The 25802-nt window shown below is 36.4% G+C and overlaps 1 protein-coding gene and 1 long non-coding RNA gene across 4 annotated transcripts; both read left to right on the top strand.

The window, feature by feature from the left end:
• Positions 1–15: 15 nt before the first annotated feature.
• LOC115928671 lies at positions 16–5138 on the top strand. Of its 3 annotated transcripts, XR_004066158.1 has the most exons (4): positions 16–291; positions 1507–1673; positions 2311–2458; positions 4939–5138. It is a non-coding gene; the product is annotated as an uncharacterized LOC115928671 (long non-coding RNA). The 3 variants fall into 3 exon arrangements; XR_004066156.1 differs by lacking the exon at positions 4939–5138 and having other exon boundaries at positions 22–291; positions 2311–3034; XR_004066157.1 differs by lacking the exon at positions 4939–5138 and having other exon boundaries at positions 168–291; positions 1507–1658; positions 2311–3034.
• An 18475-nt stretch (positions 5139–23613) lies between these two features.
• Positions 23614–25460, top strand: LOC115928444. Its single transcript, XM_030995604.1, has one exon. It carries the CDS (start codon positions 23692–23694, stop codon positions 24469–24471), a length of 780 nt encoding a protein of 259 aa, XP_030851464.1. The 5' UTR covers positions 23614–23691; the 3' UTR covers positions 24472–25460.
• Positions 25461–25802: the final 342 nt, after the last annotated feature.

Genomic DNA, 25802 nt, shown 5'->3' with positions numbered 1-25802 from the left:
CCCCCCCCCCCTCAAATGTCATTAGTCATTAATAGTGGACCAATTTCACACCAAGGTCTGCAATATCGATCAAGACTATACATGCTCGCATCTAGTTTGCTATTTCAAACGGGAATGTGTACGTACGTGTGTGTACAGGTACATTCAGCACTCAAGGCAATGCGTAGGACTACAATGCATTGCATTCACTATACGATGTGTATGTAATGTATTTGAATTCAGAGTGAAAAAGCCGTTGCAAGAAGTATCCTCCTGAATACTCTCGTTTTCTCCTGCAAATTTACAGTATGGGTAAGTCCTAGAATTACCTAATTTATTTACGAAAAGTACATAAATCTATAGTTACTGTTTTTTATTCTGAAAAGTTGATATGTAGACTCTTTGTTACTGTAATGCATGATCTTATGTCAGTGATAGTGAGCTCGGACTTTCAACATTTGCTGACTAGATTCGAAATGTATGATCCCATATATGTATTTTTATGTAGGGTTTTGATTGATGGGATGCATGGCATGGGGCATCATTTAAAGCAAAAAAGTTTACTCATTTGCCTACACATGGGCTGCATGGCTTTAAAGGGAAATCTAACTCGAATATACAACTGCTCTAAAACTGAAAGAAAGCAGAAAAATAAGAGAAGCAAACTGATGAAAGTTTTGGCACTAGGTAGGTCTACTGCTAAGTCACACCTAAGTCTAATACATGCAGTCACTCCTTTATTCCAAGCAATACTGTAGATCTACTACTAGTTCAGAATCATATCCAGACTTTTTGACCAGTGACCCATGGCGTGGCCGGTGAGAGTCCTAAAAATCTAAAACATAGGTCTAGATCGGCCTACCCCAAATCAAGCAAATATTCATGAAATGTTCAAATAATGCCAGTCATGATTTAAAAGTCGTTATGTTTCTAACCTGTTTCTGGTCAATTTTTCTTATTTTGGGGGGAGTATTTTTCGGGAAAAACGTTGATTGTAGTATACACTTTCTGACAGGTTGCACGGCAAACCGCTGCACAATACAAGTGCATACAGATGGAGGGTTGCGGGGTCACGTAAGTCTGCGTGAAGTGATCTACCTCCTCATTGTACGGTAGATAACTTCACACAGGCGTGCACCAGCCCGCAACCACCATCGGTATGCACTTGTAATGTGCAGCGGTTTACCGTGAAACCTGTGAGAAAGTGTACTATAGTACCGGCCCAGGCCCAGATGTTTGAAAATTGAATATTGCGTGTCGATACGTAGAGGAATAAAGCAGTGACTTGTGTCACAAACATGTAACCTTAAACAATTTCTTTCTACAGTCTTTAGACAGCAAATTTAGCTTATAGGCTACCGTATACAGAAATCTTATCTGGAAATAATCGGTTAGACCTGTAAATGGCAAACAAAATTCTTTCCCCACAGGCTGTTCAAAGAAGCTTGTAGTATTTGTGTTGCACATGCATACATTATCAACCTTTCATTTTGTTTTAACTTTATTCATTTTCTCATTTATTTGTAGGCATCTTTTTTTAACATCTTTCGTCAAAGAAGTGGATTCAAAGCACATTGTGGCCTCAGTATATTGATGTGAAACCATGCAGAAAATGCTACTTTCTCTCAACCTTGTGGATGTTCCCTACTTCCCTAAGGATCAGCAGCCTCTTGAAACAGGTGAAGCCATTATCGGTAAATGTGTACATGTACTTGTATTATTTCTGTACATTTATTTGTCATATTGTGCATGATCACTGAGACACTGACGAATTAGACACTACATAATGGTTCATTTCAAATATATTTATAATTCAATTAATTTTAGATCACTAAAACCTGCAGGTATGTTGCAATAACCGACAATATTATGTGAGTTTCAAACAGTGTTTTTTTACCCTTCAGCATAGGTCAAGGAGCTTTCATTCTACCCTCATCAGCAAACTACAGGAATGCCAGTTTTCAGGCAATAGCCTGAATTCAGGCCCTGAGGAGTTATTTTCATACCATAGTTTAGGTTTTTTGTGTACAAGCTAGCTCATTCTAGGTGATTTTTCAGGTCCTCTGATCAATTCTAACTGGCATCCCTGAAACTAGAATTGTATTGATAATTAACCAAACAAAATCCTGAATCACGTTTTGCATTGCCCACAAATGTTTAAAACCCAAAGGTGTGTTGACTTTATGTTTGTGAGCAATAAGAAATTATTTCTGATAAATCTTACCAAGCAGTACTTTTCTGACAGAATTAATTATTTACGTTCCAGTTTTAAAATATATGAAAGTTTTTCTTAAATTGTATTCCTTTCTTTTTGCTTTATTCATGCATTAGAATTCCTTGCGTCTATGTTCCTTGGATCTGAAAACAGTGCATAATGCAGGAGATTCCACCCAAAAGCTAACCCACAAGTCCAAGCTGAAGTGGAATATTTCGTGAAATTTGATCTACACTCACCCGATAGCTTTACTGCTAGAGAAAGGTTATTTTTTCACTTCATTATACTTTATAGAGAGAGATTGGGGGAGGGGGAGGGGTGAGGTGTAGCCACAAACCTGAATGGATAAGCTGTAGAACTGAAATTTCCAGTCGTGTTACTTGCAATTTTAATGAATTACAGGATTTACGAACTGACATAATAACGATTTGGGTAAAAGTCTAAAAGATTCCAGTATTTTGAGGATATTTGTAATTACTATTCATGAAGTTGACCTGTTTCATAATGTCTCATGCTCACCCCCCTCCCCCCACCCCATCCACTTCATATCAGTTCTTAAAACATGTTGCAAATTATATATACATTGTAAGTTGGTAATAGAGAAAAATTGAGTGAGGTAAATGCAATACAAATCGAATCCATTATTAAGCAATTAAGACTTGTTCAGGTACGGCACGTGAACCTCCAACAAATTTCAAAAATGATGCAGTTTGGTTTTATGTGTAAAGTGAATGGCAACAAAGGACCTACCGGTGCGTGTCTTTGTATGTTTCGGACTGCGCAAATTCAGTGAGCTCTTTTTAATAATATACACTATGTAAAGCGTATTGAACTCTATGTCAGCATTTAAAAAACTCGATTTTGACTGTTTTGCAGCATCATATCTGAGCAAGCCTTAACGGGACGTGGTAAAATTGTTCAGATGAGAGACAATTGTGCTAAGGTATTGACTTCAATGCTATATGTACACTTAAAGATAATCTGAAAGTTTGAGTGAAAAAAGACCATTATTGATGATAAAAATTGGGAACAACTGATCTGATCGATTCCTTAATTCTTCCAACTATATTATTATAATTTAATTAAATTTTAGGTGAATGTAAATCATCACAAAGAAAAGAATTGGCTCTAATACCTTAGATTTTTAAAGGCCTGTTTTATATCTTATTTTCATGGAAAAACGGTTGGGGGAAAATTCAAAAATTTATTGGGAGAATGAAGTGTTAAAGAGTGACACACAGTGGCGCCTTCAAAGAAAACCATAAATATCTTTGTGGTTTGAGAATTTTTTGGTAGTTAAAAGTATAAAATTCTTGGATTGTATCTCTGATTTTGAGAGCACTATATGGCTTACCTTTATTGAATTCGCTGTTAAAATTTAAGTTAAATTAATATTTTGTGAAACTCCCCCCAGGAGTTTCAAACGTGCCAAATGAATGTTGTGACATTAGCAATAGAATGTATCTCTTTGTGCTAAACTTGTTCAGCATGTTTGCTATTTTATCTTAAACTTGGAAATATCTTCTGAATAATTATTGCACAGTCACCTTGGAATTGCCCAACAAAGCCACTCGTACTGGCGGGAATGTTATCTGATAGAAATTGTATTTTTATACTTGAACTTCAGCTTCTGTATTTGCAACAATTTTTTTTGGATGATATTTATAAAATATGAATGTTGCCACTAATGCCTTTTCTTGTATTTAAGTCATGTGCCAGTAAGAAGCAGGTTTCTAGCACAGAAAATAGGTACAGTTGAGCTGATATCTGCACAGTTTTCCAATATGCTGTATCGCCAAATGTGAACATCGTGGTTTCAACGGGCAAGCAACCATCATCAGAAAACTCTGCAGGTATCAGTGAAGCTGTCCCTGTTCCCCTTGCTGCCAACTTGTTCCTTTTGAGTGTAAGAAATAACTTAGCTAAGCCATGTGTTTATCATTTGTGCCATTTTTCTCTTGTGTGTGATTTAGATTGTATAGTTTTATACTTTATACTGAATTCTTGCCATAAACTTAGATATTCCCCTTGTATGTAACAAGTATTGATCTTTCATGCTCAGGAATTGTTTCCAACAACCTTTTGTTTTATGTTATAGTCTTTATCTGCATTAAAGTATTGGGGTTGTGAGGAGCAGTGTTGCAGCATGGAGAAGAAATAGAGCTGCACTGATGAATGCCCAGCTTTCCACTATGCTGTTTTGCTGAATATGAGGAACTTCCCCAGTCTGATGTTTTCTTGTCTACTAAACAACTGCGGGTATCAGTGTAGCTTTACCTAGTCTCTATGCTGCTAACCTGCTTCTCACAACCGCAAGACTTATAAGTTAAGCCAATATATATCATAGTTTCTTGTAACTGAATTAAATTTGAAATGAAATAGCACAATTTATAACGAAACAAATATCTCTGTGATGGCCTTTTAACTTTCTTAAAATCAATTATGAGACTGACAGAAATACACTAGGTATTTATACAGCATGTTTTGGAAGAAGTTTCAGGATGGTGATGGAAAGATTTTGTATTTATAGAAGACAAGTTAGATAGAAGAAGGTATAAACATAAGTATTCTATATTTTTATTATCCATTTTCATACCATATAAATGAACATTAAAAATATGAAAATTACTTTCTGTCTGGCATGTGTATATATTATGTGATGCAATATCTGTTGCTCTATTTTTACTGTGTGAATGTTCAGAATGTATTCATGAAGTGACTTTTACACTTTCTTCCTTCATCAGGTGGTCATATAGATGTCATTTAGAGGACACAAAAGACGTAAAGATCATGTAAGGATAAAAGGTACATCGAAATGACCAGTAAGATGTAAATATCACGTCAAAATTTGATGTCCATACAACGTATACACGACGTCTGTAGGACGTCTTTCTTGGGTAAAAGTTGACGTCTTAAAGACGTCTTTCTTGGACCAATAAGACCAGAAAAAAATATGACGTCCATACGACGTCTTCCATGGTACAAGTTGACGTCTTAAAGATGTCTTTCTTTGACTAATAAGACGTTAAAATCACGACAAAATATGACGTCCATACGATGTCTTTCTGTAGTACAAGTTGACGTCTTAAAGACGTCTTTCTTTGACTAATAAAACGTAAAAATCACGTCAAAATATGACGTCCTCATGACGACGTGCGCGGGTGCAAAATCATGTCTTTTTGACGTCGTGTTATGTCGTCTTAAAGACGTCTTTCTTTAACTAAAAGACGTAAATATGACGTTCATATGACGTCTTCCTATGGTACAAGTTGACGTCTTAAAGACGTCTTTCTTTGACTAGTAAGACGTAAATATGACGTCCATACGACGTCTTCCTAAGGTACAAGTTGACGTCTTAAAGACGTCTTTCTTTGACTAATAAGACGTAAAAATCACGTCAAAATATGACGTCCTCATGACGACGTGCGCGGGTGCAAAATCATGTCTTTTTGACGTCGTGTTATGTCGTCTTAAAGACGTCTTTCTTCAACTAAAAGACGTAAATATGATGTTCATATGACGTCTTCCTATGGTACAAGTTGACGTCTTAAAGACGTCTTTCTTTGACTAGTAAGACGTAAATATGACGTCCATACGACGTCTTCCTAAGGTACAAGTTGACGTCTTAAAGACGTCTTTCTTTGACTAATAAGACGTAAAAATCACGTCAAAATATGACGTCCTCATGACGACGTGCGCGGGTGCAAAATCATGTCTTTTTGACGTCGTGTTATGTCGTCTTAAAGACGTCTTTCTTCAACTAAAAGACGTAAATATGATGTTCATATGACGTCTTCCTATGGTACAAGTTGACGTCTTAAAGACGTCTTTCTTTGACTAGTAAGACGTAAATATGACGTCCATACGACGTCTTCCTAAGGTACAAGTTGACGTCTTAAAGACGTCTTTCTTTGACTAATAAGACGTAAAAATCACGTCAAAATATGACGTCCTCATGACGACGTGCGCGGGTGCAAAATCATGTCTTTTTGACGTCGTGTTATGTCGTCTTAAAGACGTCTTTCTTCAACTAAAAGACGTAAATATGATGTTCATATGACGTCTTCCTATGGTACAAGTTGACGTCTTAAAGACGTCTTTCTTTGACTAGTAAGACGTAAATATGACGTCCATACGACGTCTTCCTAAGGTACAAGTTGACGTCTTAAAGACGTCTTTCTTTGACTAATAAGACGTAAAAATCACGTCAAAATATGACGTCCTCATGACGACGTGCGCGGGTGCAAAATCATGTCTTTTTGACGTCGTGTTATGTCGTCTTAAAGACGTCTTTCTTCAACTAAAAGACGTAAATATGATGTTCATATGACGTCTTCCTATGGTACAAGTTGACGTCTTAAAGACGTCTTTCTTTGACTAGTAAGACGTAAATATGACGTCCATACGACGTCTTCCTAAGGTACAAGTTGACGTCTTAAAGACGTCTTTCTTTGACTAATAAGACGTAAAAATCACGTCAAAATATGACGTCCTCATGACGACGTGCGCGGGTGCAAAATCATGTCTTTTTGACGTCGTGTTATGTCGTCTTAAAGACGTAGTACAAGACGTAAATATGACGTGATATTTACCAGTCTCTGCTATCAGGGAAGTTGAGTTATATTATTCAAACCGGAACCGAAAAAAACGACATGATAAAGAATGAATTAACTTCATTTGCAATATTTTTTTTAATTTTCCATCATTTCACAAGGTTTGATAAATTACGGAGAAAGTATGGGAATATACTTATTTGGATTGTGTCAATTGTTTTCCATGTACCTCTGATATCCTTTCACAAAATGCCCAAACTGTAAATGAAATTAATGTTTTTTCGCTTTTCTTAAAGTGACTCGGTAACATTGTTGAAGGTTGATGAAAAATTGTTTTACTTTTGTATGAAATGTTACTTATTTTATTCCTTTAACTGTACTACCCTCTAACATGCAAACAAATCCTGAAAAAAATTATCAAATCACAAAGATATGTCTATTGTTTTCTCTGAATTTTCCCAACCGTTTTTCCATGAAGAAAAGACAGAAGACAGGCTATTAAACATATTTCAACACTTAAATGTCTGAAATGGTATATAGAGCCAATTTATTGCTTTGTTACTATTTCCATTCATCTAAAAATGTAATTAAATTGTAATATTATAGTTCGGATAATTAAGGAATCGATCAGATTAGATTTTCCTAATTTGTATCATTAATAAAGGTCCGTTTTCAATCAAACTTTCAGATTATCTGTAATTGTACATCTAGCTTTGAACTCGCTACTTTAGCACCAATTTCTCTCATCTCTTATGTTCATTTACAGATGACCTATTGTGAACGAATTCGTTGTAAAATCTGGTTTTGTTTCTGATGCATAGTATTAAACTTTCAGTTATCCAAGGTTTCCTTATTTTAAATTTCTTAGCATTATTTGGCACCAGAGGTAAACACTTAACAAGTTGTTAAGGAAATACACCTATCATACATTATTTTGTTCTCACCCCAAAACAATTTTATATTCTCATTTACGATTTTCCAATTGAAGGATTGAAAATGTTTTGTATTATTACTTTGATGTTTACAATTAAAACATAAAAACACAGGCAGGTGATCAGTAACATCAGTACCAATGGTTCTACTCGCGCATCTGGAATGATTAAGGTGTACAAATATATTGTGAAATAACGGTGCAGTATCAAATATTTCATGAGTTGGAGATTTAAAATTCCGTAGACTAAATAAACAATTAAGATATAATGAGTGATGTATTTTGACTGCTATTATTTACATTAAAGTTGAATAATCTTAAAGCATAAGTTCAAATCCCTAGTTATTATCAAATCATGTTTTTCACAAAATACGTTAAAAAAGAAAATCATTATAGAAATGTAGAAATTATTGATGTAAGAATTAGGTTTTCTGCAAATAACGTCAACACTGTATTTCAAAGTAAAGTCCAAGTTTGAGATCAACAAGCAAATATTCACAAGTTGAATCATCATATATATTCAAGGTATCATTTCGAACTAATATCGTCTTTTATAAATAGTGCAACACCTCCTACTACACTGTCTGGACCTAGTTTGTCCAAATGTATAAATATATAACCCTGTAATTGATACACAAATAGCTTGTTGTCCAGAAATCAAGCTTTCTAATATGACGATTATTGAAAACTTATTTGACAGTGTATCAAATAAATATCAAATTTTGTAATTTTCATATTTTACTACGGGCATTAATTCGAATAAGTCTTAAATCAGATACAGTATTTACAAAAAAAAGGAATTAAATTATGTTGGCGTATACCATGATTATGTGTTATTTAATGGAGCGTACATGCATATATATGGATCTGGATCAGTTCACGGATCATTTAAGGCGCTTGACTGCAGATGCAAAGGTCGAGAGTTCGAATCCCGACACGGCACTAATATCCTTTGGCAAGATATTAACCTGCACTTGCTACTCTCTACTCAGGTGTTAAATGGATACCCGGTAGTATGCAACCGTCATTGTTGGCCAAACAGTTTTTGAACGTCAAGTAACGCCTGGCTGGAATGCTCCCCAGGAAGTGGAGATTGTGCACACAGTGAGTGATTTCAAGTTGGGTGTTTAGGGCTGGTGTTAGTGTTTAATAAACACTAACACCAGCCCTAACACCGAAATGGAAATCAGCTGGTGTTAAAGCTTTGACCTCAGAATATCGTCAACTTCCGGTGGCTAGTGTTAACGATTTTGCAAAATTGTCGTCTGCTGAACCGACCTGTGTGGCTGGTGTTAATATTTTACGTACGAATGTCCTATTCACTAACAATAGCCCCTAGGGATTAAGCAAATGTTCTTTTCAAGTTCGGTGTTAGTGTTAAACCTGCAAAACAGTCAACGCACGAACGACGCTAATTTATTGTCTGACAATCAAATACAAATATGTGAAACAGGTCCTTTACTATGTGATTCATATATTCTTTTTTGTAATATGAGTTGTTTTATAAAAGACCAGAGAAAAACTCGGTGTAAATTATTCTGTGTAGCTTTCATGATATCTTTAGATTTAATGTACTATTTTGAAATCATCGTCGTGAAATCAAGTCTGTGCAGCGATCGCGATGACGGCACCTTGGTGTTAAGCTATCGATGTTGATATCGGTATCGGGCTCTTAATTTCATCAGAACAAAAAAAAAATCAGCAAATTTTTAGCTCGATTTAAGAGCCCTTGACTGCTCTTAACACTAACACTAACACCCAACTTGAAATCACTCAATGTGTGCGGGCAAGCACTGAATCCAATAATCGGGGTAAAAGTATATGTGTTAAGCGCTTAGAGCTATTAGGCGCTATATAAATGCTAAATACTATTATTATTATTATAGTATAAGACATTTGAAAACTCGATGAAATTAATGTCATAACATTCAATTCATGGTATACATCATACATGCTATGGCAATGTTTTATTAAGACCTCTACTTTCTCTTTACTACAAAGCATGTGCCTAAAGACAACCTTGCCTGTATACGTAGGGTCTACTAGTAGTGGAGTATATGTAACATGCAAATAATATGTCTTGCTCAGTGAGTATAAGTTCACTTGTTAGTTTTGGATGCGCCATGCCCTCTGCCATTTAGTAATATTTTTCTTTATTTCAATACTAAATGGGGAAGGAATATTACCTTTGATTTAACATTTCTGATCTGCAAAACACAGTGTGTTATTCATTATTTCCTCGGAATTTATAATCTCTCTTTAATGAATGAACAAAGAAAATTATGTTTATCAGTAATAATTAAGAGATATATTCTATCTGGCTGTTCAATTTATATCTCCTGCAGCTGGTAATAGTGTACAGGCCTCACTTTATGTTTGTATGTTTGTTCATTTCTTTTTGTATAATGATAACATCATAAGGAATTAAAGGTACATAGCAGTTAAATTGTTTCTGATTCAACTGACGGCACTCATAAACTTTCACTCTTGTGAATACATGTGTTGTGTTTCAACATTTTAGTGGTCAATAATTACTCCATTCTATACTGTTAATGTATACAGAGCCTTTTCTCAAATCCTTTGTATGGATTGAAGTCTGAAGAGACCACCTTATGCAGAACACAAATATAAGGATAATTAATATTCACTAGAATTATCGAAAATCTATATCTCAGTGAAATTAAAGTTGAAGGCAAGAGGCCAGTAAATAAATTTACATTTCATATGGCTTATGTATCTAATCATTAAATCGTTATCTATTCCATGTCCTAGCTATTAAAACTTTATGTCAAATAACACAAAAATAAATATTATGCGTGCGATTTGATTTGATTTAAAAGCACGAAAACTGTATAATATTCACAGGAAATACATGTAAATATGTTCAGAGGATAGCCCATAAAAGCTGACGATTACTAGTAGCTTATTACCAATGGACTCATGAAAAGAGCAAATGTGAAAAAACGTTAGCAGATACATTTTTACGGATTTCTAATTGTTTTGAAGTGAGCTTTAAATAGTATTTGCGATTAAACAGACCATGATACAAACCTTTAATATCTCCTATTGGACTTGGCTCTATGAAACGTGAGGCAAATTCACATTTCCTGATTTTATTGTATTTGGATTTCGAATATTTGATCGACGGTTGTGATGTGGTTAAGTTCATTTGAATGTTGTGGGAATATCATGCTTCATCACAATCATCATTTCCAACACTTGATGTCAGATTTCAGATTTCAGAGAGAGAGAGAGAGAGAGAGGGAGAGGGAGACATATAAGTGCTACGTTAAAAAACACCGAAAATGTATTCATTTGTAGATGCAACGGAAAGAAAAGCAACGTTTCATTGCATGTAAAAGGCTCCTTTCAGATGGATCATCTACATAAGACTGTACATTACCTGATTTTAAGGATAGTCAAGTCATCATCATACTTATATCATGTTCAAGGTCTATATTTAATATCTTTTAATAAGTTATTTGCTATACAAGGGCGTTTTTTGTTTGGTTGTTTTTTAATTTTATTTTGTGTTTTTTTCATGATGAGATGGCATACCGACAGAAATGTTCCGCAAATCAGGATTGAAAATCACATAATCTTTCTGATGTCGCGGTTCAATTTTAAGGTCGAAAATATAATTGAGCTGATGAAACATTTCCTGTTGGTATATGCTTCGGGAGACCGGAACCTTTTCCACACACAAAAAATAGTTTTACAAATGTATTATGTTTAAAATGCAATCCAGTTATCAAAAGAAAATGTCTAAAAGACTGAAATCTTCACTTGGGTGACATCAAGGGCGTATCCAGGATTAGTTAGGGGGGGGGGGAGGGGGGTTTAACCAATTCGTGAGAAAATATTTATAGGCAAATTAGCCATCCGGTGAATTACCGGGGGAGGAGGATTAGGGGGGGGGGTTAACACTATTTTTGTTGGGGGCCAGGGGGGGGGGGGCATTTTTTGGGGTGTGTTTGTTTAGAGGTCAAATTAACGTCACCATCTTTTTCTTTTACCCGTTTTTCCCCATTTGTAAACACATGATATAGCCTACATAAAAAGTATGTATTTAAAATTCTAAAGCACCCCCAGTTTGCCAAGAGGGGGGGGGGGGTGTTTCAACAAGCAAAACACCCCTTCGATACGCCAATGGGTGACATCGCAGTCTGCTTGATCACCCTTTTTCAACTCTTTTTTTTTCTTCATGGCACTCTTAAAGAAGTTTCGCGACACCCCAATCCACAATTGACCAATTGAAAGAGGATGTGTTTTCCATCCCTCGTATACATAACCGCATATGGGCACATTTTCGTATAAGGGCCGTGATGGCCTCTCACTAAAAAAAGTAATCTCCTGATCGCACATATTGCCGAGCGAGCGAAAGAGAAGAAATAAGAAAATAACACATTTAGTGTAGACATTTTCTTTTATTTAGCCATCAATATACACTACATAAAAACAAAATCAAAAATTATATATTCGGTCATCTCGTTGCTAGAAATCATCTTAATTTGTGAATTTTGCGAGAAGTGAAACTGTAAGGAAAAAGTTGAATTTTCGTTGTAGTATAAACTTCGTTTCGATATACACATGAAATAAATCAGGCTATATTCGGTAGCTTTGCTGCTCGAATCATGACGATATTTGGGCAAACAGGTGCCTGAATATCGTCAGATCATAATTTAGTGATATTCTTGGAGCTCTTTGCCAGAAACTATCCCGTTCCTTAATAATGCGAGCGAGGTAAAATGTACTCTACCATCTCTCATATATTATTCTTTCCTCATCAAATTACCTTAAGTGATATATATTTGGGTTTCTTACGTTTCTGATACTTTGTTTGTACGGAGATGTAGTCATTCAAAAATATCCATTTAATAATTATAACTAAAAGTATACTCTTGCGGCACCCCGGTTGAAAAACGCTACTAGATGGGCAAAATAAGAGGGTGAAGATTGAAGATTGACTAAGCTGGGAGCGGATATATCCCTTGCATGTTCAGAGTGGGACAATTTGACAATTCAAAGTGAAACGGAAACACAAACATACTCTCTTTCAGTCTCTTTAACCGTATGTATTCTATCTCTCACTCGTATCTCCATTTCTTTTTCATCCCTGCTACACGCTACATCAAGGACGCAGATCGGATCATCCCCACTGCATTTGTTGATGATTTCATTTCGGATTCATCATGTTGTCCCAACGTTACTGAGTCATATAATATCATACTCTTTGAACAGCATCTTCAAGCAATCCACTTCATTATATCATTTGACGTTCTTTTCCCTTTTCTTGTTTCTATCCCTTCGCTCTTTATTCCATTCGATGTGGGAGAGGGGCAGGTGCGTTCCCCCTCCCGTAACTACGCCACTGACTCATATTACAGACTTTGATCATGCCTCACGAGGTATCAGTCATAAATTGTTATGATATCAAATATTAAAGTAAACATCAGACTGAATTAAATCATCTATTTCAGGTACAGTCATGTGCAGAGGCATTGTTTGAACAGTTTGAAGGGGGGTGTCTGTATGTATGTGTGTATGTGTGTGCGCGCGCAGGGAAGGTGTATCAGTCATTAAACCAGGACCCTGTACAAATAATTTTAAAAAGGTACAAATTAATGAATCATATCACCTTGAATATGAGTAAACTACGCTAAACTTTATGTCACTATCATAATGTGTCTGGAATTTCTTTCATTCTAACCCCTCATGACACTGTCGAGTTGAATAGGCAGATAATGTAATAGACATGTGCTAGCTGAATGGATGTGTTTGGCGGCAATTAGATTACACCTAGGTTAACTAACTGGGATTCTCTAGTTTAGCATGTGTTTCTCTTTGTATGTGTGTGTGAAAAGGATGGGGATAATGTTGATAAAAGGATAAAAGGAGTTTGATGTGACAGTTTTGGCATTAGAGGAATACGAAGATTTGTAAAAGAAGTTTATTTTTGAGAGAACCAAACTGGGTTGAAGATTTAGTACAGTTTAGTTAGATTGCTTAATTTGGAGATCTCAAGAGGATCATCCCTATCTGATCTTGGTCTGATTTTGGAGTGAATGAGGGATGTAGGCCACGAAGGTGAATGTTACAGCCACAGACTATATGCGTGCTGCTTGTATAGCAGACTTTCCCTATAGGACCAGGCAGCACAGGCCGTGCGTGGTAGAAGCCTCATCAGCCCTCACCTCATCTTGACTTATTGTTTTGACATGCACTCATCAACGGACTGGTGCTCTTAGTCGTAGTCTACACTCGGAAACCACGTACTCATGGCTAGTCTGTAAATTAACGCACGTTGCCGTCGTATACCGGTCAGGTTGGACAGACTTCGCAGATGGCTCTTTAATAATTAAATCTATTTACACTTTCTTCGCTCTTGATATGCCTGATTATTTTCCCTATATCGTTAGACTGGTAATTTCCAGATTCGACAGTCACATATAGGGGAAAATCCATAATATTGTGGTTAATCGCATCAATATTCGAGATACATTAGGTTTTTACGATGGATACTAAATGGATTTTTGTAATACTGTTTATCGTTTAAAACGCAGCCTCTTATGCGTTAGTGGCCCGGATTTGCCAATATGTCAGTGAGCAATTTTACCTTTCATTCTTGAGATATAAAAAACACAAAAAACATAAAAATGTATAAGGGGTTTGAATAATTCAGTTGTTAACCGTTTATTGTATTGACTAAAAAGGTACATCCATGTTATTGACATTGTATTACATTTAAACTTCGAACTTCAAACGAAAAAAGGTAATTGTAGGTTTAGGGCTAGGTAAACCGTTTTGTATACTATCTATTTTATTCATTTCCATCACTTTTACAGGTTCGTCATGGTTAGTCTCTTCGTCTCTTATCAATCATGTAGATCAACGATTAAAATTTGTCTGCGTTCGTTGATAATCTCTGAACTCTAGACCTATTTGTGAATCAATATATAAATGGTAAACGGTGATGATTCATATTGTACAAGAGTATATCATTATACAATAGAGGGGCGTTGGTAGAAAAATTATTTTGGGGAGAGGAGGTTATCTGACTCTAGTTATAGAAATAAAAGCAACACCATACCATTCCTTGCAATCTCTTAAAGGATTGACGTCTAAAAGAATAGGGTTGCAGCAGGCGCATACGTGTGTGTTTTGGAGGGGAAAAAACCCTCAATTTCTTTTTTAATAAAAAAAAAAGATTACAAACAAAAAAACTGTGCTTAAGGTTTACCAAAAAAAGGTGGCCTTACCCCCCCCCCCCCCAACTAAACAAAATATCGGTGGACCAAATTTTCGGGACAAAAAAGGGGGGCTCTTACCCCCCCCCCCCCCCCCCCCCCCCCTCCCCCTCCCCCCGTATGTCAATATCCCTTAACGTTGGCCTGCGATTACTTCAGTTAATCATTGGCATCTATGGTTGATGAGAGCATCATGGCGGGGGAAATAGCGCTGACTGGTGTGGCATTGATCATTATTTTCTCTGCTCCTTATGGTAAGTGCTTTGTAATTATCCTGTTTAATATCTCTTCCGTTATCTTTGTCATAGTTTATATTATGTTTAACAGCAAGTGTTATTCTTTTATTTAGTAACATTTTAAAGGGATCGTTTAACAATGTCAAATCTGAGATACACGGCCCTACGTGTTATCAGTGTCTGTGATATGGTGTAATATTGAAGCCCTAACAAAAAGGGCGCTTCAAAATGATCAAAAAAGTAAAAATCTTTGATAATAATAATAATAACTTTTATTTACCCAGGGTAGCCACTTCAGTTATGAAACTGTTCTTCCAGCGGGCCCTGCATAACATAATATGTTATTACTACCCTTCTCCAATCTAATATGCTGAGCGCCTAGCTAGAAGGCAGAAGGTCCCATTGTTATAAGTCTTTGGTATGACTCGGCCGGGGTTCGAACCCACGACCTCCCGTTCATGAGGCGGGCGCTCTAACGACTGAGCCACCATGCCCGGTCAATGAGTGACCGGTTTTACCATACTCGTTTTCCCCAATAGACTGTAGTGTTATGAAAACCGTTAGGCGAACGGTTTTCAAAATTTGAAATTCTAATCATAAATATCTTGATAATCAGACAGGCGATCGGCTTGTAAAAGTCATGGGGTTCATGACTGACCTTAAGGTTTATAATTATAATCGCATCATGAGCTAAATCCATAATTTTATTTCCAAATCTGAGACAAAGTTACCGGATCCCTTTAAATCGAATTCATATTACCACGTTTCATAGGACATATTATTCTTTGTCTTCTTATAGTATTCATGCTCAGTTCTTGTAAAATCATTTTGGAGAATATTTTGGGGACGGGGGGGGGGGGACATCATTAGCTTGAACAAATGGGGTTCGCTGCAGTCATGGATTATCTTTCTAGATGTGTATGAAGGGATCGTATGACTAAGACAACTAACCCGGCCCATCCTACGGGACAACTACCCACTAATTCAAATACTCTTGAGGAAGTTGTCTGATGTTACGAGTTATTTCTTTTTTTGTTTCGGGATAGTGGTCCTGACAGTTATAAGCTAGACCTACTTCATCACATGGCAATAAATTACCTTTAGTTTGTATTGTGAATTACACACAGGATCTTCACAGCCAGTCCCAGATGGCCTGGTGTATACGGACATTCAGAAAACACTCGTCCAGGGAATCCAAGGAGTTCTAACATGTCGCTTCTATGGAAAACCTTGGGCAGTGTATTGGGACAAAGGCCATGATCCTGAGAATCTTACCCCCTTGCTTTTGTGGCATGTTGGCGCAAAGTCTGGTCCACGATATAGCGATGGAAGTTATGATATCGACGATTATTATTCCTTGATCATTAAGAATGTCTCGACGGCAGATGCTGGACGAATATACTGCACAGTTTCTAATTACATCGGAATATTGATCGATAACTACACCGACGTTTCTGTTGCAAGTAAGTTCAGTAAATGTGTGATAATTATTACAAAGATAAAAGAGAAAATAAGTAAAGTATCCGTCAAAATATGTGTTGCGGTTTACATTCCTCTTGAATATATAGAGTACGGCTTAATGCTCCAAACATGATGAAGCAGCGAAGTCAAAAGCGGAGTAAGGAGGGGTGGGAAGGACCAGTAGCTTCCTGTCCCACTTGAGCGTTTCGCCCTACCCCAAGCTTTTGGATTAAAAAAATAAATAAAAAACCTTATATACAGGACCAGGCGCGGATCCAGGATTTCTTAGGGGGGGGGGGGAGGCCCAAATTTGAAATTATGCGAGCCAAATATTGGTACGTAATGGTGACCAACAGTGACGTAATGCTGGGGGGGGGGGGGAGGGGGTCGGTGCAGGGGGGGGGGTGAGTTTCCCCCAAGCTTTGACGTTTCATTATATTATTAGAGAAAGAAGACGATTCGTGGTACCGTTCTCGAAAATAATTCTCGTCTGAATTTAGTTTTTCCCCTCCCGCGCGAAGCGCGAAAAAATTTTACGGTTCATTAAATTATTAGATAAAGAAGACGATTTGTTGTACTGTTCTCGACTCTTAATCCTTGTCTAAATTCAGTCCCCCCCCCCCCTCCCTCGCGAAAATAATTCTCGTCTGAATTTAGTTTTCCCCTCCCGCGCGAAGCGCGGAAGCTTTTACGATTTATTAAATTATTAGATAAAGAAAACCTAATGCCAGGCAGCGGGACTTTGGAATGTGGGGGTGTACAGTTATTTAGGTGCTACATTCTAGCCTTGTTGTAGCAGTTCTATTGTTATATTCGATATAATTATGTTAACAACATGGTGAATACTACCAGGTTAGGAGAGTACAAAAAGAAGAATAAATACCATGTATTAACCAACTGAAACCAAGATGGTCCATCTGGTGTAGATGGTTTTGTGTTGTAAGCCTTTCAAACGCCCTCTGGCATGTCTGGAATGCAAAAATCGAATCATTATATTGTTTTCTCCTGACTGGTTTACAAGTACTCTTTCGTGTTAATCTTTTTACCAGCTTAACATTTTCTATGCATTGATTCAATGAATTCTTATCCCTATTTTCATTGAACCAGATACTGCAATCACAACTAATCCCCAAGTCATTCTCCATATGCGACAAGCATATGGTATCCTGCAATGTACTGTTCATATCAAGGCCAGAAGGGTCTCTTGGAGAAAAGGAACTACTTCTTCAGCAAATGAAAGTCTGGTTGTAATAGAAAAGAACCAAGGTGTTGCTGAAATAAGTGGAGCCGGATATGACGAAGGCATGTACAACATCACCCACGATTATTCGCTGGCCATCAAAGAGGTACAGATCCATCACGAAGGTCTATACATTTGTGAGGCGACCGATTTTGACACTGAAATATCCTTTCGGAATCACTCCTTTGTCAATGTGATTGGTTAGTAGAATATTACATCTGAAATAGTTTCATGTATTTTAGAACCCAATTGGTTAAACTAATGATTTCTGCATACTTCATTAAAAGTAATTATAGTATGGCTAGTTGCCTTGTATGACAAGCCAAAAAGCCTTCACACTTTCAAAATCATGCATTATTCTCCAGGGTTATATTTTGTTCAGACAAAATGTTGTTCATTGGGATTTGTGGGTAGAATCTAAGCAATATATGACATGTGCACAGTAATACATTGAAAGTGCTATAGCCAGTAATTCGGTATGGTCGAAAGAGAGGAAGAGAATTCAACAACAAAAATATGTGCGTGATAGAGAGATTCAGAGATAATTTCTGTAACATTTCAAGGTTTTGACAAACTGTTACACGAATAACTTTTTAAAAACTTAGTTTCATTTAAAGCCCCACTGCACTACTTATAGCTACTTGTGCCCTCTATATAGCAAACAATGCCTAATTGGTGCCTGTTGGTTCCCCAAGATCCCCTTAATGTTACTTGAGAGCTAATTTGCTGAGATAACCACCTGATAGTGACCTTGCAAGGAGGTCTACTCACTCCTGGCCAAACTAGTACAGACAGGCATTAAATTAATCCAGAACAAAACTAGTAAAGTTGAAGTGGCAATCTAATATATTTGAGGTCTTGACAGAAGGAATTAAAAAAAGAAATCAACATTCTAACAATCAGTTGTTTGCTTGTTTGTATTTGAAATTTAGCTCCGCCAGTGACACCGTTTCCGACAATCCAGGAATGTCTGAATACCAAGCAATATGACTCAAACTACTGCACCCTCGTCGCTAAATCCAGAATGACTCTAACATGTGAAGCAATGAAGTACTATCCAGCTTTAAATCTAATTTTTCTGCATCGATCCAGAATGGTAGAGCCATTAGACATAAGAGAATCGAATAACACAGACGGGACAAAAAACAAAACACTCACGATTGCTACTAGTGAAAGCGAAGAACTGTATACGTGCGTAGCTTTCAACATTCCAGGAACGTCTGATAATAAATCCACATCTGTCCTACTCCATGATGAAGAAAAATTTGAATCCTTTGTTCTGGTGATAATAGTAATTTGTAAGTATTTTCAGATAATAGGTTAAGAATTATTGTGAAGAAAAACATGAACAAATTTACCAATTTACGCAATAATGTGATTAAAGATATTCACAATAGGCAAATTCAATATAAAGCCGATATTCGTGTACGCAGATTCCTACTTTTGAAGTCTTTCTTATTTACCTACACTAGGTTCATACAGTGAGGTTTGAATAAGTATGCATTTCTTGATGGAAATGTAAACGAACAATAGTAATTAGATACATCTGATCTTTCTAATGACTAGATGATTATCGTGATATTTTTAGCGCTTCTAAATAATGCGAACTCGTTGCAATGGCGTATCTGGACCTTGGCAGAGGGGGAGGGGGGGGGGGGAATGTTATAATACCCACGCCAATCACAGTCCATATTCTCATCAAAAAATATTACAAAATGAACATTTCTTCCGTCTCTGATTTGCACATGAGGCGGGGGGGGGGGGTATTGACGTGAATCACTTTACCTGTGGATTAATAAAGGGATAGGCCTAGTTGAGTTTTGTTATAGAGGGCGCTACAGAGGCGGCTGTAATATTAATAAATATAACGATCTCTTGTGGTACTCCAAAAATATTCGATAATTTGAACCCGCCGTTGAAAAGACGAGATAACGCCTTATACGGCCATGCATTATGGCTCAAGGCATGGGCACACAGATTTTTTTTTTCTGTTGAGGACCGGGGGGAAATTCAATGAATTATTGATAATTTATTGCATTTTCCTGTTTTTTAACAATTTTATTTGTGGGAACTGCCCCCTACCCTAGCCCCCGCTGCGTACAGTCATGGTTCAGTGGCAAAGCAATGGCCTCGTAACCGTGGGGACCCAAGATCAAAACCGTGTCGATGTGCTATATTAGTACCCTTTCGTGGGGCATTAATCCTCATTACTGTCATTTATGACTGACGGGAGTAGGTCCCCTAGTTGATAAGCATGGTAGCATATACATGCTTTAGCAGTCACGCAAAACAAACACTGGCACATTATTATTCATAAAATCTGAGAATGTATACTATTATCTAGATCTATTAAGAACACATCATTGTCAAAATAATTCCTTAAATTGGGGTAAAAAAAAAATTCCAACTTCATGAGCAACAGTGTAATACGCTCAACCAGCCGCCCCGTGTTTTGTTATTATTAATTAATTGATTGATAAACAGTCACCGTATTTTTTAAAAGGTGAAGCTGAATTAGTAGGACCGTACTGGCTATTTCACACATTTTGGGGTCTAAAATCACCTTTATAGCAATTTTAGTTCCTATAAGAGCACTAGAAATGGCATGAATAAAAAAAATAGAGCAATAACCATGCACTTTTAAGGTATTTGCGGTCAGAAACAAGAAGTCAACTATCCATATGATTTTGATTTCAATATTGTATTTGCAAATTCATACGAAATGGCAAAACACAGCTACAGAATTCCAACCTTCTGTTTTTTTATAAAATAGATTTGCGATTTGACGAGTGGTTGAGAAAAGTGCAAAATTTATCAAGTTTTTGAAATATAATTTGTCTCGCAATTATTACCTCATGCACTTAACTGAGATACAAGTATCATTTTTCTCGTATAAATTTGTCGGGGATGGGGTGAATATCCATCCCTTGCGCAATCCAAAATAGTTTAGTGTTTAAAATAGTTATTTGTTCCTTACCCTCATTCCTAGTTCTCGTTTAATTTGTTCAGTGTTTGCTGTGTTGATACTCATCTCTTCCGTTGCCTATTTAATTTGGAGAAAGAAACACCGTAAGTCATTTTTATTTTCTCTTTTGCTTTATAAATTCTAAACTTAGATACTGATAGTTGATTACATTCATGTAATTTTAAATGCAATACCACTTACTTTTACAAGTGATTTACTGCTACTCTCATGATTCAAATAAGCTTAAAATGTTCCGATTATCTTAGTCTAAAAGCATGTGGATAACTTTAAAGTGTGTCGTTTTATAACGTAATCGGGAAAAATGGTAAAGTTGATTACCTTTTTCATTTAATACTAGCAACGTAAAAAACTCAAAGGTGCAGTTGTCCATTTTTTAATGCGTAAACATTGTTTCAAAATTCAACAATTACTCACATTACATCACTCTGTACTAATTGCAATTATACACTTATATGTTTCCAGTTCACTATTCTTCCGTCCCACAAAGAGCTACACATCTGGAACTGGAAGGTAACATTACAAGAATTTTAACCCCCCCCCCCCCGAACAAAAAAAAAATCAAGTTTTTGGTACGACTGTAAGCTAACCTTGAGCTATGTGGTCAAAAGATTTTATTTCGGGAAAAAACGGATACATTAAATTGAAGATGCGATATATAATGACAGATAAATATATAATAACGAGATATCACAGGATATTACTGAAATGCACATTTCAAGAAACCATGTGTTATTCCCCGTAGTTTCAACATCTTTTCTCCGATCAAAGTCTTGTTGACAGAACAATATCATATTTTTTAGAGGTTTTGCTTTGCCATCTGGGTATAGAAGCATGCAATTCTTTTGATGAAACATCAATGTGATCTTGGGCAACACCGATTCCTGGAAAACATAATTTTACTCTAAATCAATGAATTTGATCTTAAAGGTAATACAAAGTTTTGGGAAATTTTGAAAATTGGATTTTAATAATTCTTTTAAATGTTGATATATTTGGATGCCCCTGTGGATGTATTATAAGCACTAGAAAATTTAGCCCCTAAAACACATCTGCTTTCGAGAAATTAAATAATCAAAAATTTACCGGTGCTCCCGGTAAATCTCAAATATTTCAAATAGCGCCTAAGGATATTCCTTGGTATAGCTGCGACCATGAAAATCTCAGAATATGCAGTTCTGATTTATAATTTCCAAACGGAAATAGCAAATCGGTCGATCGTAGTCAAGAAACATTGTTTTAGAGCTATAGTAATATCCGTCTTGAGAGGGCGCTATACAACATAAAGAGTTTATTATTTACAATGTCATCACTTTAGACTCGATTTCAACTGCGACAACACACTAAGAAATAGGGGTACATTTGGGGTGCAGATTACGCGTAGTTGGCCGAGGGTACTAATCTGCTCCATATAGGGCGCACTCAGTGCATTCAACGTAAAATGTGCACCCTGAGGGGTGCAAGAATTTGGAGGGTGCAGAATGTGCACCCCACTAGTCTTTATCAAAGCATTATGAAATTATACTGTAGTTTGAAGATTGATCTGTTCTCAAGTCTGTGTATATATTTCAAGAACAACATAACACAACAATAAACAATTATACCCTTTTTATGCATCGTTATTATTATTCCATGAAAAATCATGGACTATAAGTTTTATGAAACAAGTTTAAGTCAGTCGATCTTTTGCAGAGACTTTTAATTCCGTTCGACTGCCGATTTTAATAAGCGAGTTCGTAGTTAGATTATGCGCATGCGCGAAAAATCCTCCGTGACCTTTCCGCTGGATCAATTGGGACAAATATTGGTTGGTGCTGTGCTTACACACAACAGTGAATGAGGAATGATAGCATTTATCACGTTCTAGATACGATTTGTTTACATCATGACATCATTCCTTTTCCACAAATCATCTTGAGCAGGTAACTGGATATATTTTCCTTCTTTTTCTTTTGTTTTTTACGTGGTCAGCAAATGATTTAGTATTTTTCTTCTTTGCAATCGGCAGTTGCCTCCACAGAGGCGAAAGTATGCCGTGTCCCGACTGTTGCCCCATACAGTATATTTTGTGTAAGCCGTCTGCTTCGAATGACAATCGTTAAAAAAGGTCGTGATTCTGACTTTAAAATTTAATAACCGGTGTTAAGAATAACTCATATGAAGGCTCTTCCCTGCTAGTTCAGCCTGTATATCACTTAAAATAATTATGGCCTACATGATCTAAACTTACCTGCTTACGCATATTTTGTTTGTTATTTTGCCTGATCATGTTGATTGAACTGAAGTGAAGAAAAAGAGTGACTAAATTCAGACTAGATCTAGATCTCTAGTCTATGTAATCGAAACAAAAGACACTGAGACCGATTTGAATTTAAAAAATGTATACAAACCGTATAACAAGGACTGGACTTCTAGTTATGCCTATCCATTGACTAAAATAAATAGTTTCACTTCACTTCCTGTTAAAATTCTTTCAATCAATGACAATGAAGGCTGCCACTGTGCCAGCTGTAAATTCACCTTCATTGTCCTGCATGCCCAGTGACATCATAAGCAGTGCTGATGTCCTCTTGGCAATGCCAATGGGCTGTTTATTCCATTACAGCTAGCATGTGTTATAGGGAACAAGGCAGATTTATTTGGTAAATTTGTATGATCATTGAGATTTTAACCTTAATTAAGGCAATAATTTAATGTTCTTCCTTTCTTGGGGGGGGGGATTCAGACTATCAGCTTCTTTTTTTTTCTCCCAAGAAAGAAGAAATATTTTCCTGCCCAAATAGAAACCATTATAATTTGTGTTAACATGAAATATTTTTCTCTCTTTTTACAATCAGACTATCATCATGGGGAGAATCTGTGCTGTTATTGGGTGCTCGAACAGTACATTCAAGCTTGATAAATGGTATTTACAATTGTGTGACAGACATGGCCTGAAATATGGGGCCTGCGTATGCACACCACCTTTTGTACCATTCCCTTTTCCTTTGCAAAATAAAGATGCAGACGGCCGTCGACGATGGATAAAGGCGATAAATCGAAAACGTCCAAATGGCAAAAACTGGGAACCAACGTATGGAGATAGGGTTTGCTCATATCACTTTCGAGATGGACAACCTAGTGCAGCGTGGCCAGACCCAACAATGAATCTGGGATACAGCTCAGCACACCAGTCTTCACATAAATCTCCTCGTCTGCCTCCAAGAGAAAGACCTCAGTGCCCAGAAAAGAAGAAATCAACAAGTAAACGGAAGAGAAAGAATGTCGACTTGACAGGAGATCCTGACTCACATGAAACCTCTACAGCTGAGGAGCACCTAGAAGTTAGTGAGACAGCTTCAAGTAAAGAAAAGAGGAAATCAACATGTAAACGGAAGAGAAAGGATGTCGACTTGACAGGAGATCCTGACTTTCATGGATCCTCTACTCTTGATGAGCACCAAGAAATTGATGAGACAGCTTCAAGTAATAAGGAGAAAAGATCTGATCATATTGTTGGTGCACATCTCACTGATCATATGGGCTACATTGTGATAAAATATTATGTACCTGCCTTGGATGTGTTGCAAAGCAAAAACAAATTGAAGATCTACAACAGAGGAATAGTCATTTACAGGCAAAGCTGAAAGCTACAAAGAAACAGCATGGCAAGAAAGGTGATTTTGATATGACTACTGTTGTCACGAGAACTGATAAAACTGTCAGATTGTACACTGGATTTGAATCCAAAAAGTCACGAGTAATATGTCCTTTCCTTTTATTCGTCTGATGAAAGGGACATAATGTTTCTGGTGATTTGTTGAACTATTTGATTGGAGCCAAGGAGCCCTATGTCTATATTAATAAAGAGAAGCAAACATAGGCTGTGCAGGAATACAGTAATTGTGCTAGTCAAATGCACGGGTATGAACTGGTTAGTGATTATTTCTGTCTTGAGGCTAGCTTAACTTGATACATTTATTAGAATTTCATATATTGACTGTACCTCTTTATATCTTGTATCAGGGCTGAACATTTATGAAATAAATAAAACATGGACATGTGAAATTGACTAACTACATGTATGTATGTGGGGTTCCAAAGTATTACACATTTACTGTTTTTCTATACACATTTACAGGTGTATTTTCTTGGGCTATAGGAATACATTTTTGTTTAAATAATTGAAGTGTGCTATTTACCAAAGTATTGTATGTTTTGTGTGTGCTTATATTTTTATCAAGACAAAAAATAGGATTTTTGTATCCTTATGCAATAATAAAGCAGCTAACTACATATGATATGCAGCTCAAAGAGATATCTTGATCATGAGAATAGTTACATTTCTCATCTTATATTTCTGTTGTAAATAGTGACAGAGAGAGGTTTTCTTCTCCAAGCGAAATCAGATTTTCTGCAACGGGGCCCAGAAGTGATTACTGTTCTTTTACTACTATAAGTTCCAATCGATTTGCATTCTAGTATTCTTGTATGTCCTGTAGAGTATTATTAATTTAGTTTTTGTACAATATATTTGCTGTCCCCAAATTATTTGGTGGAATTGATGGAATAAATGAAGATAACATTTTCAGTAGTCATCTTCATTTATAAGAATAAATTGGTGTTGATTCCCTGACTAAAGCTGTTAAAGTTTGTTCTCTTGCCTTTACTTCATGCAAGAAAAGCATACTGTATTCAAAGGTGTAATTGTAGATTTCACCTTTTTTGTACCTCAAATTAGAATGTTGATGTTTGCCAACAGCCCAACATGGTATATTACACGCACATTGTATCACTTCTTTATATTATTTGTTACTTTTGTCTAGATATTGCAGAAGATAAACCGCATATATATGGCAACAGTGTCATAAGTGGTTATTTTCTCTTACCCACTATGCATAGTGTAAACTGAAACCGGTCATTCATGTTGTCAATAAAATGTGATTTCAATATGAAAACAAATTGTTTGATCTTATGA

This window comes from Strongylocentrotus purpuratus, unplaced genomic scaffold, assembly GCF_000002235.5.
Source record: "Strongylocentrotus purpuratus isolate Spur 01 unplaced genomic scaffold, Spur_5.0 spur5_scaffold_3, whole genome shotgun sequence".
NCBI lineage: Eukaryota > Metazoa > Echinodermata > Echinoidea > Camarodonta > Strongylocentrotidae > Strongylocentrotus > Strongylocentrotus purpuratus.
This window is presented reverse-complemented; position numbering and strand designations above follow the sequence as displayed.

Excerpts from the sequence above, each read along its gene's own strand:
- LOC115928444 (XM_030995604.1), top strand. The coding sequence starts at position 23,692 with ATGGGGAGAATCTGTGCTGTTATTGGGTGCTCGAACAGTACATTCAAG.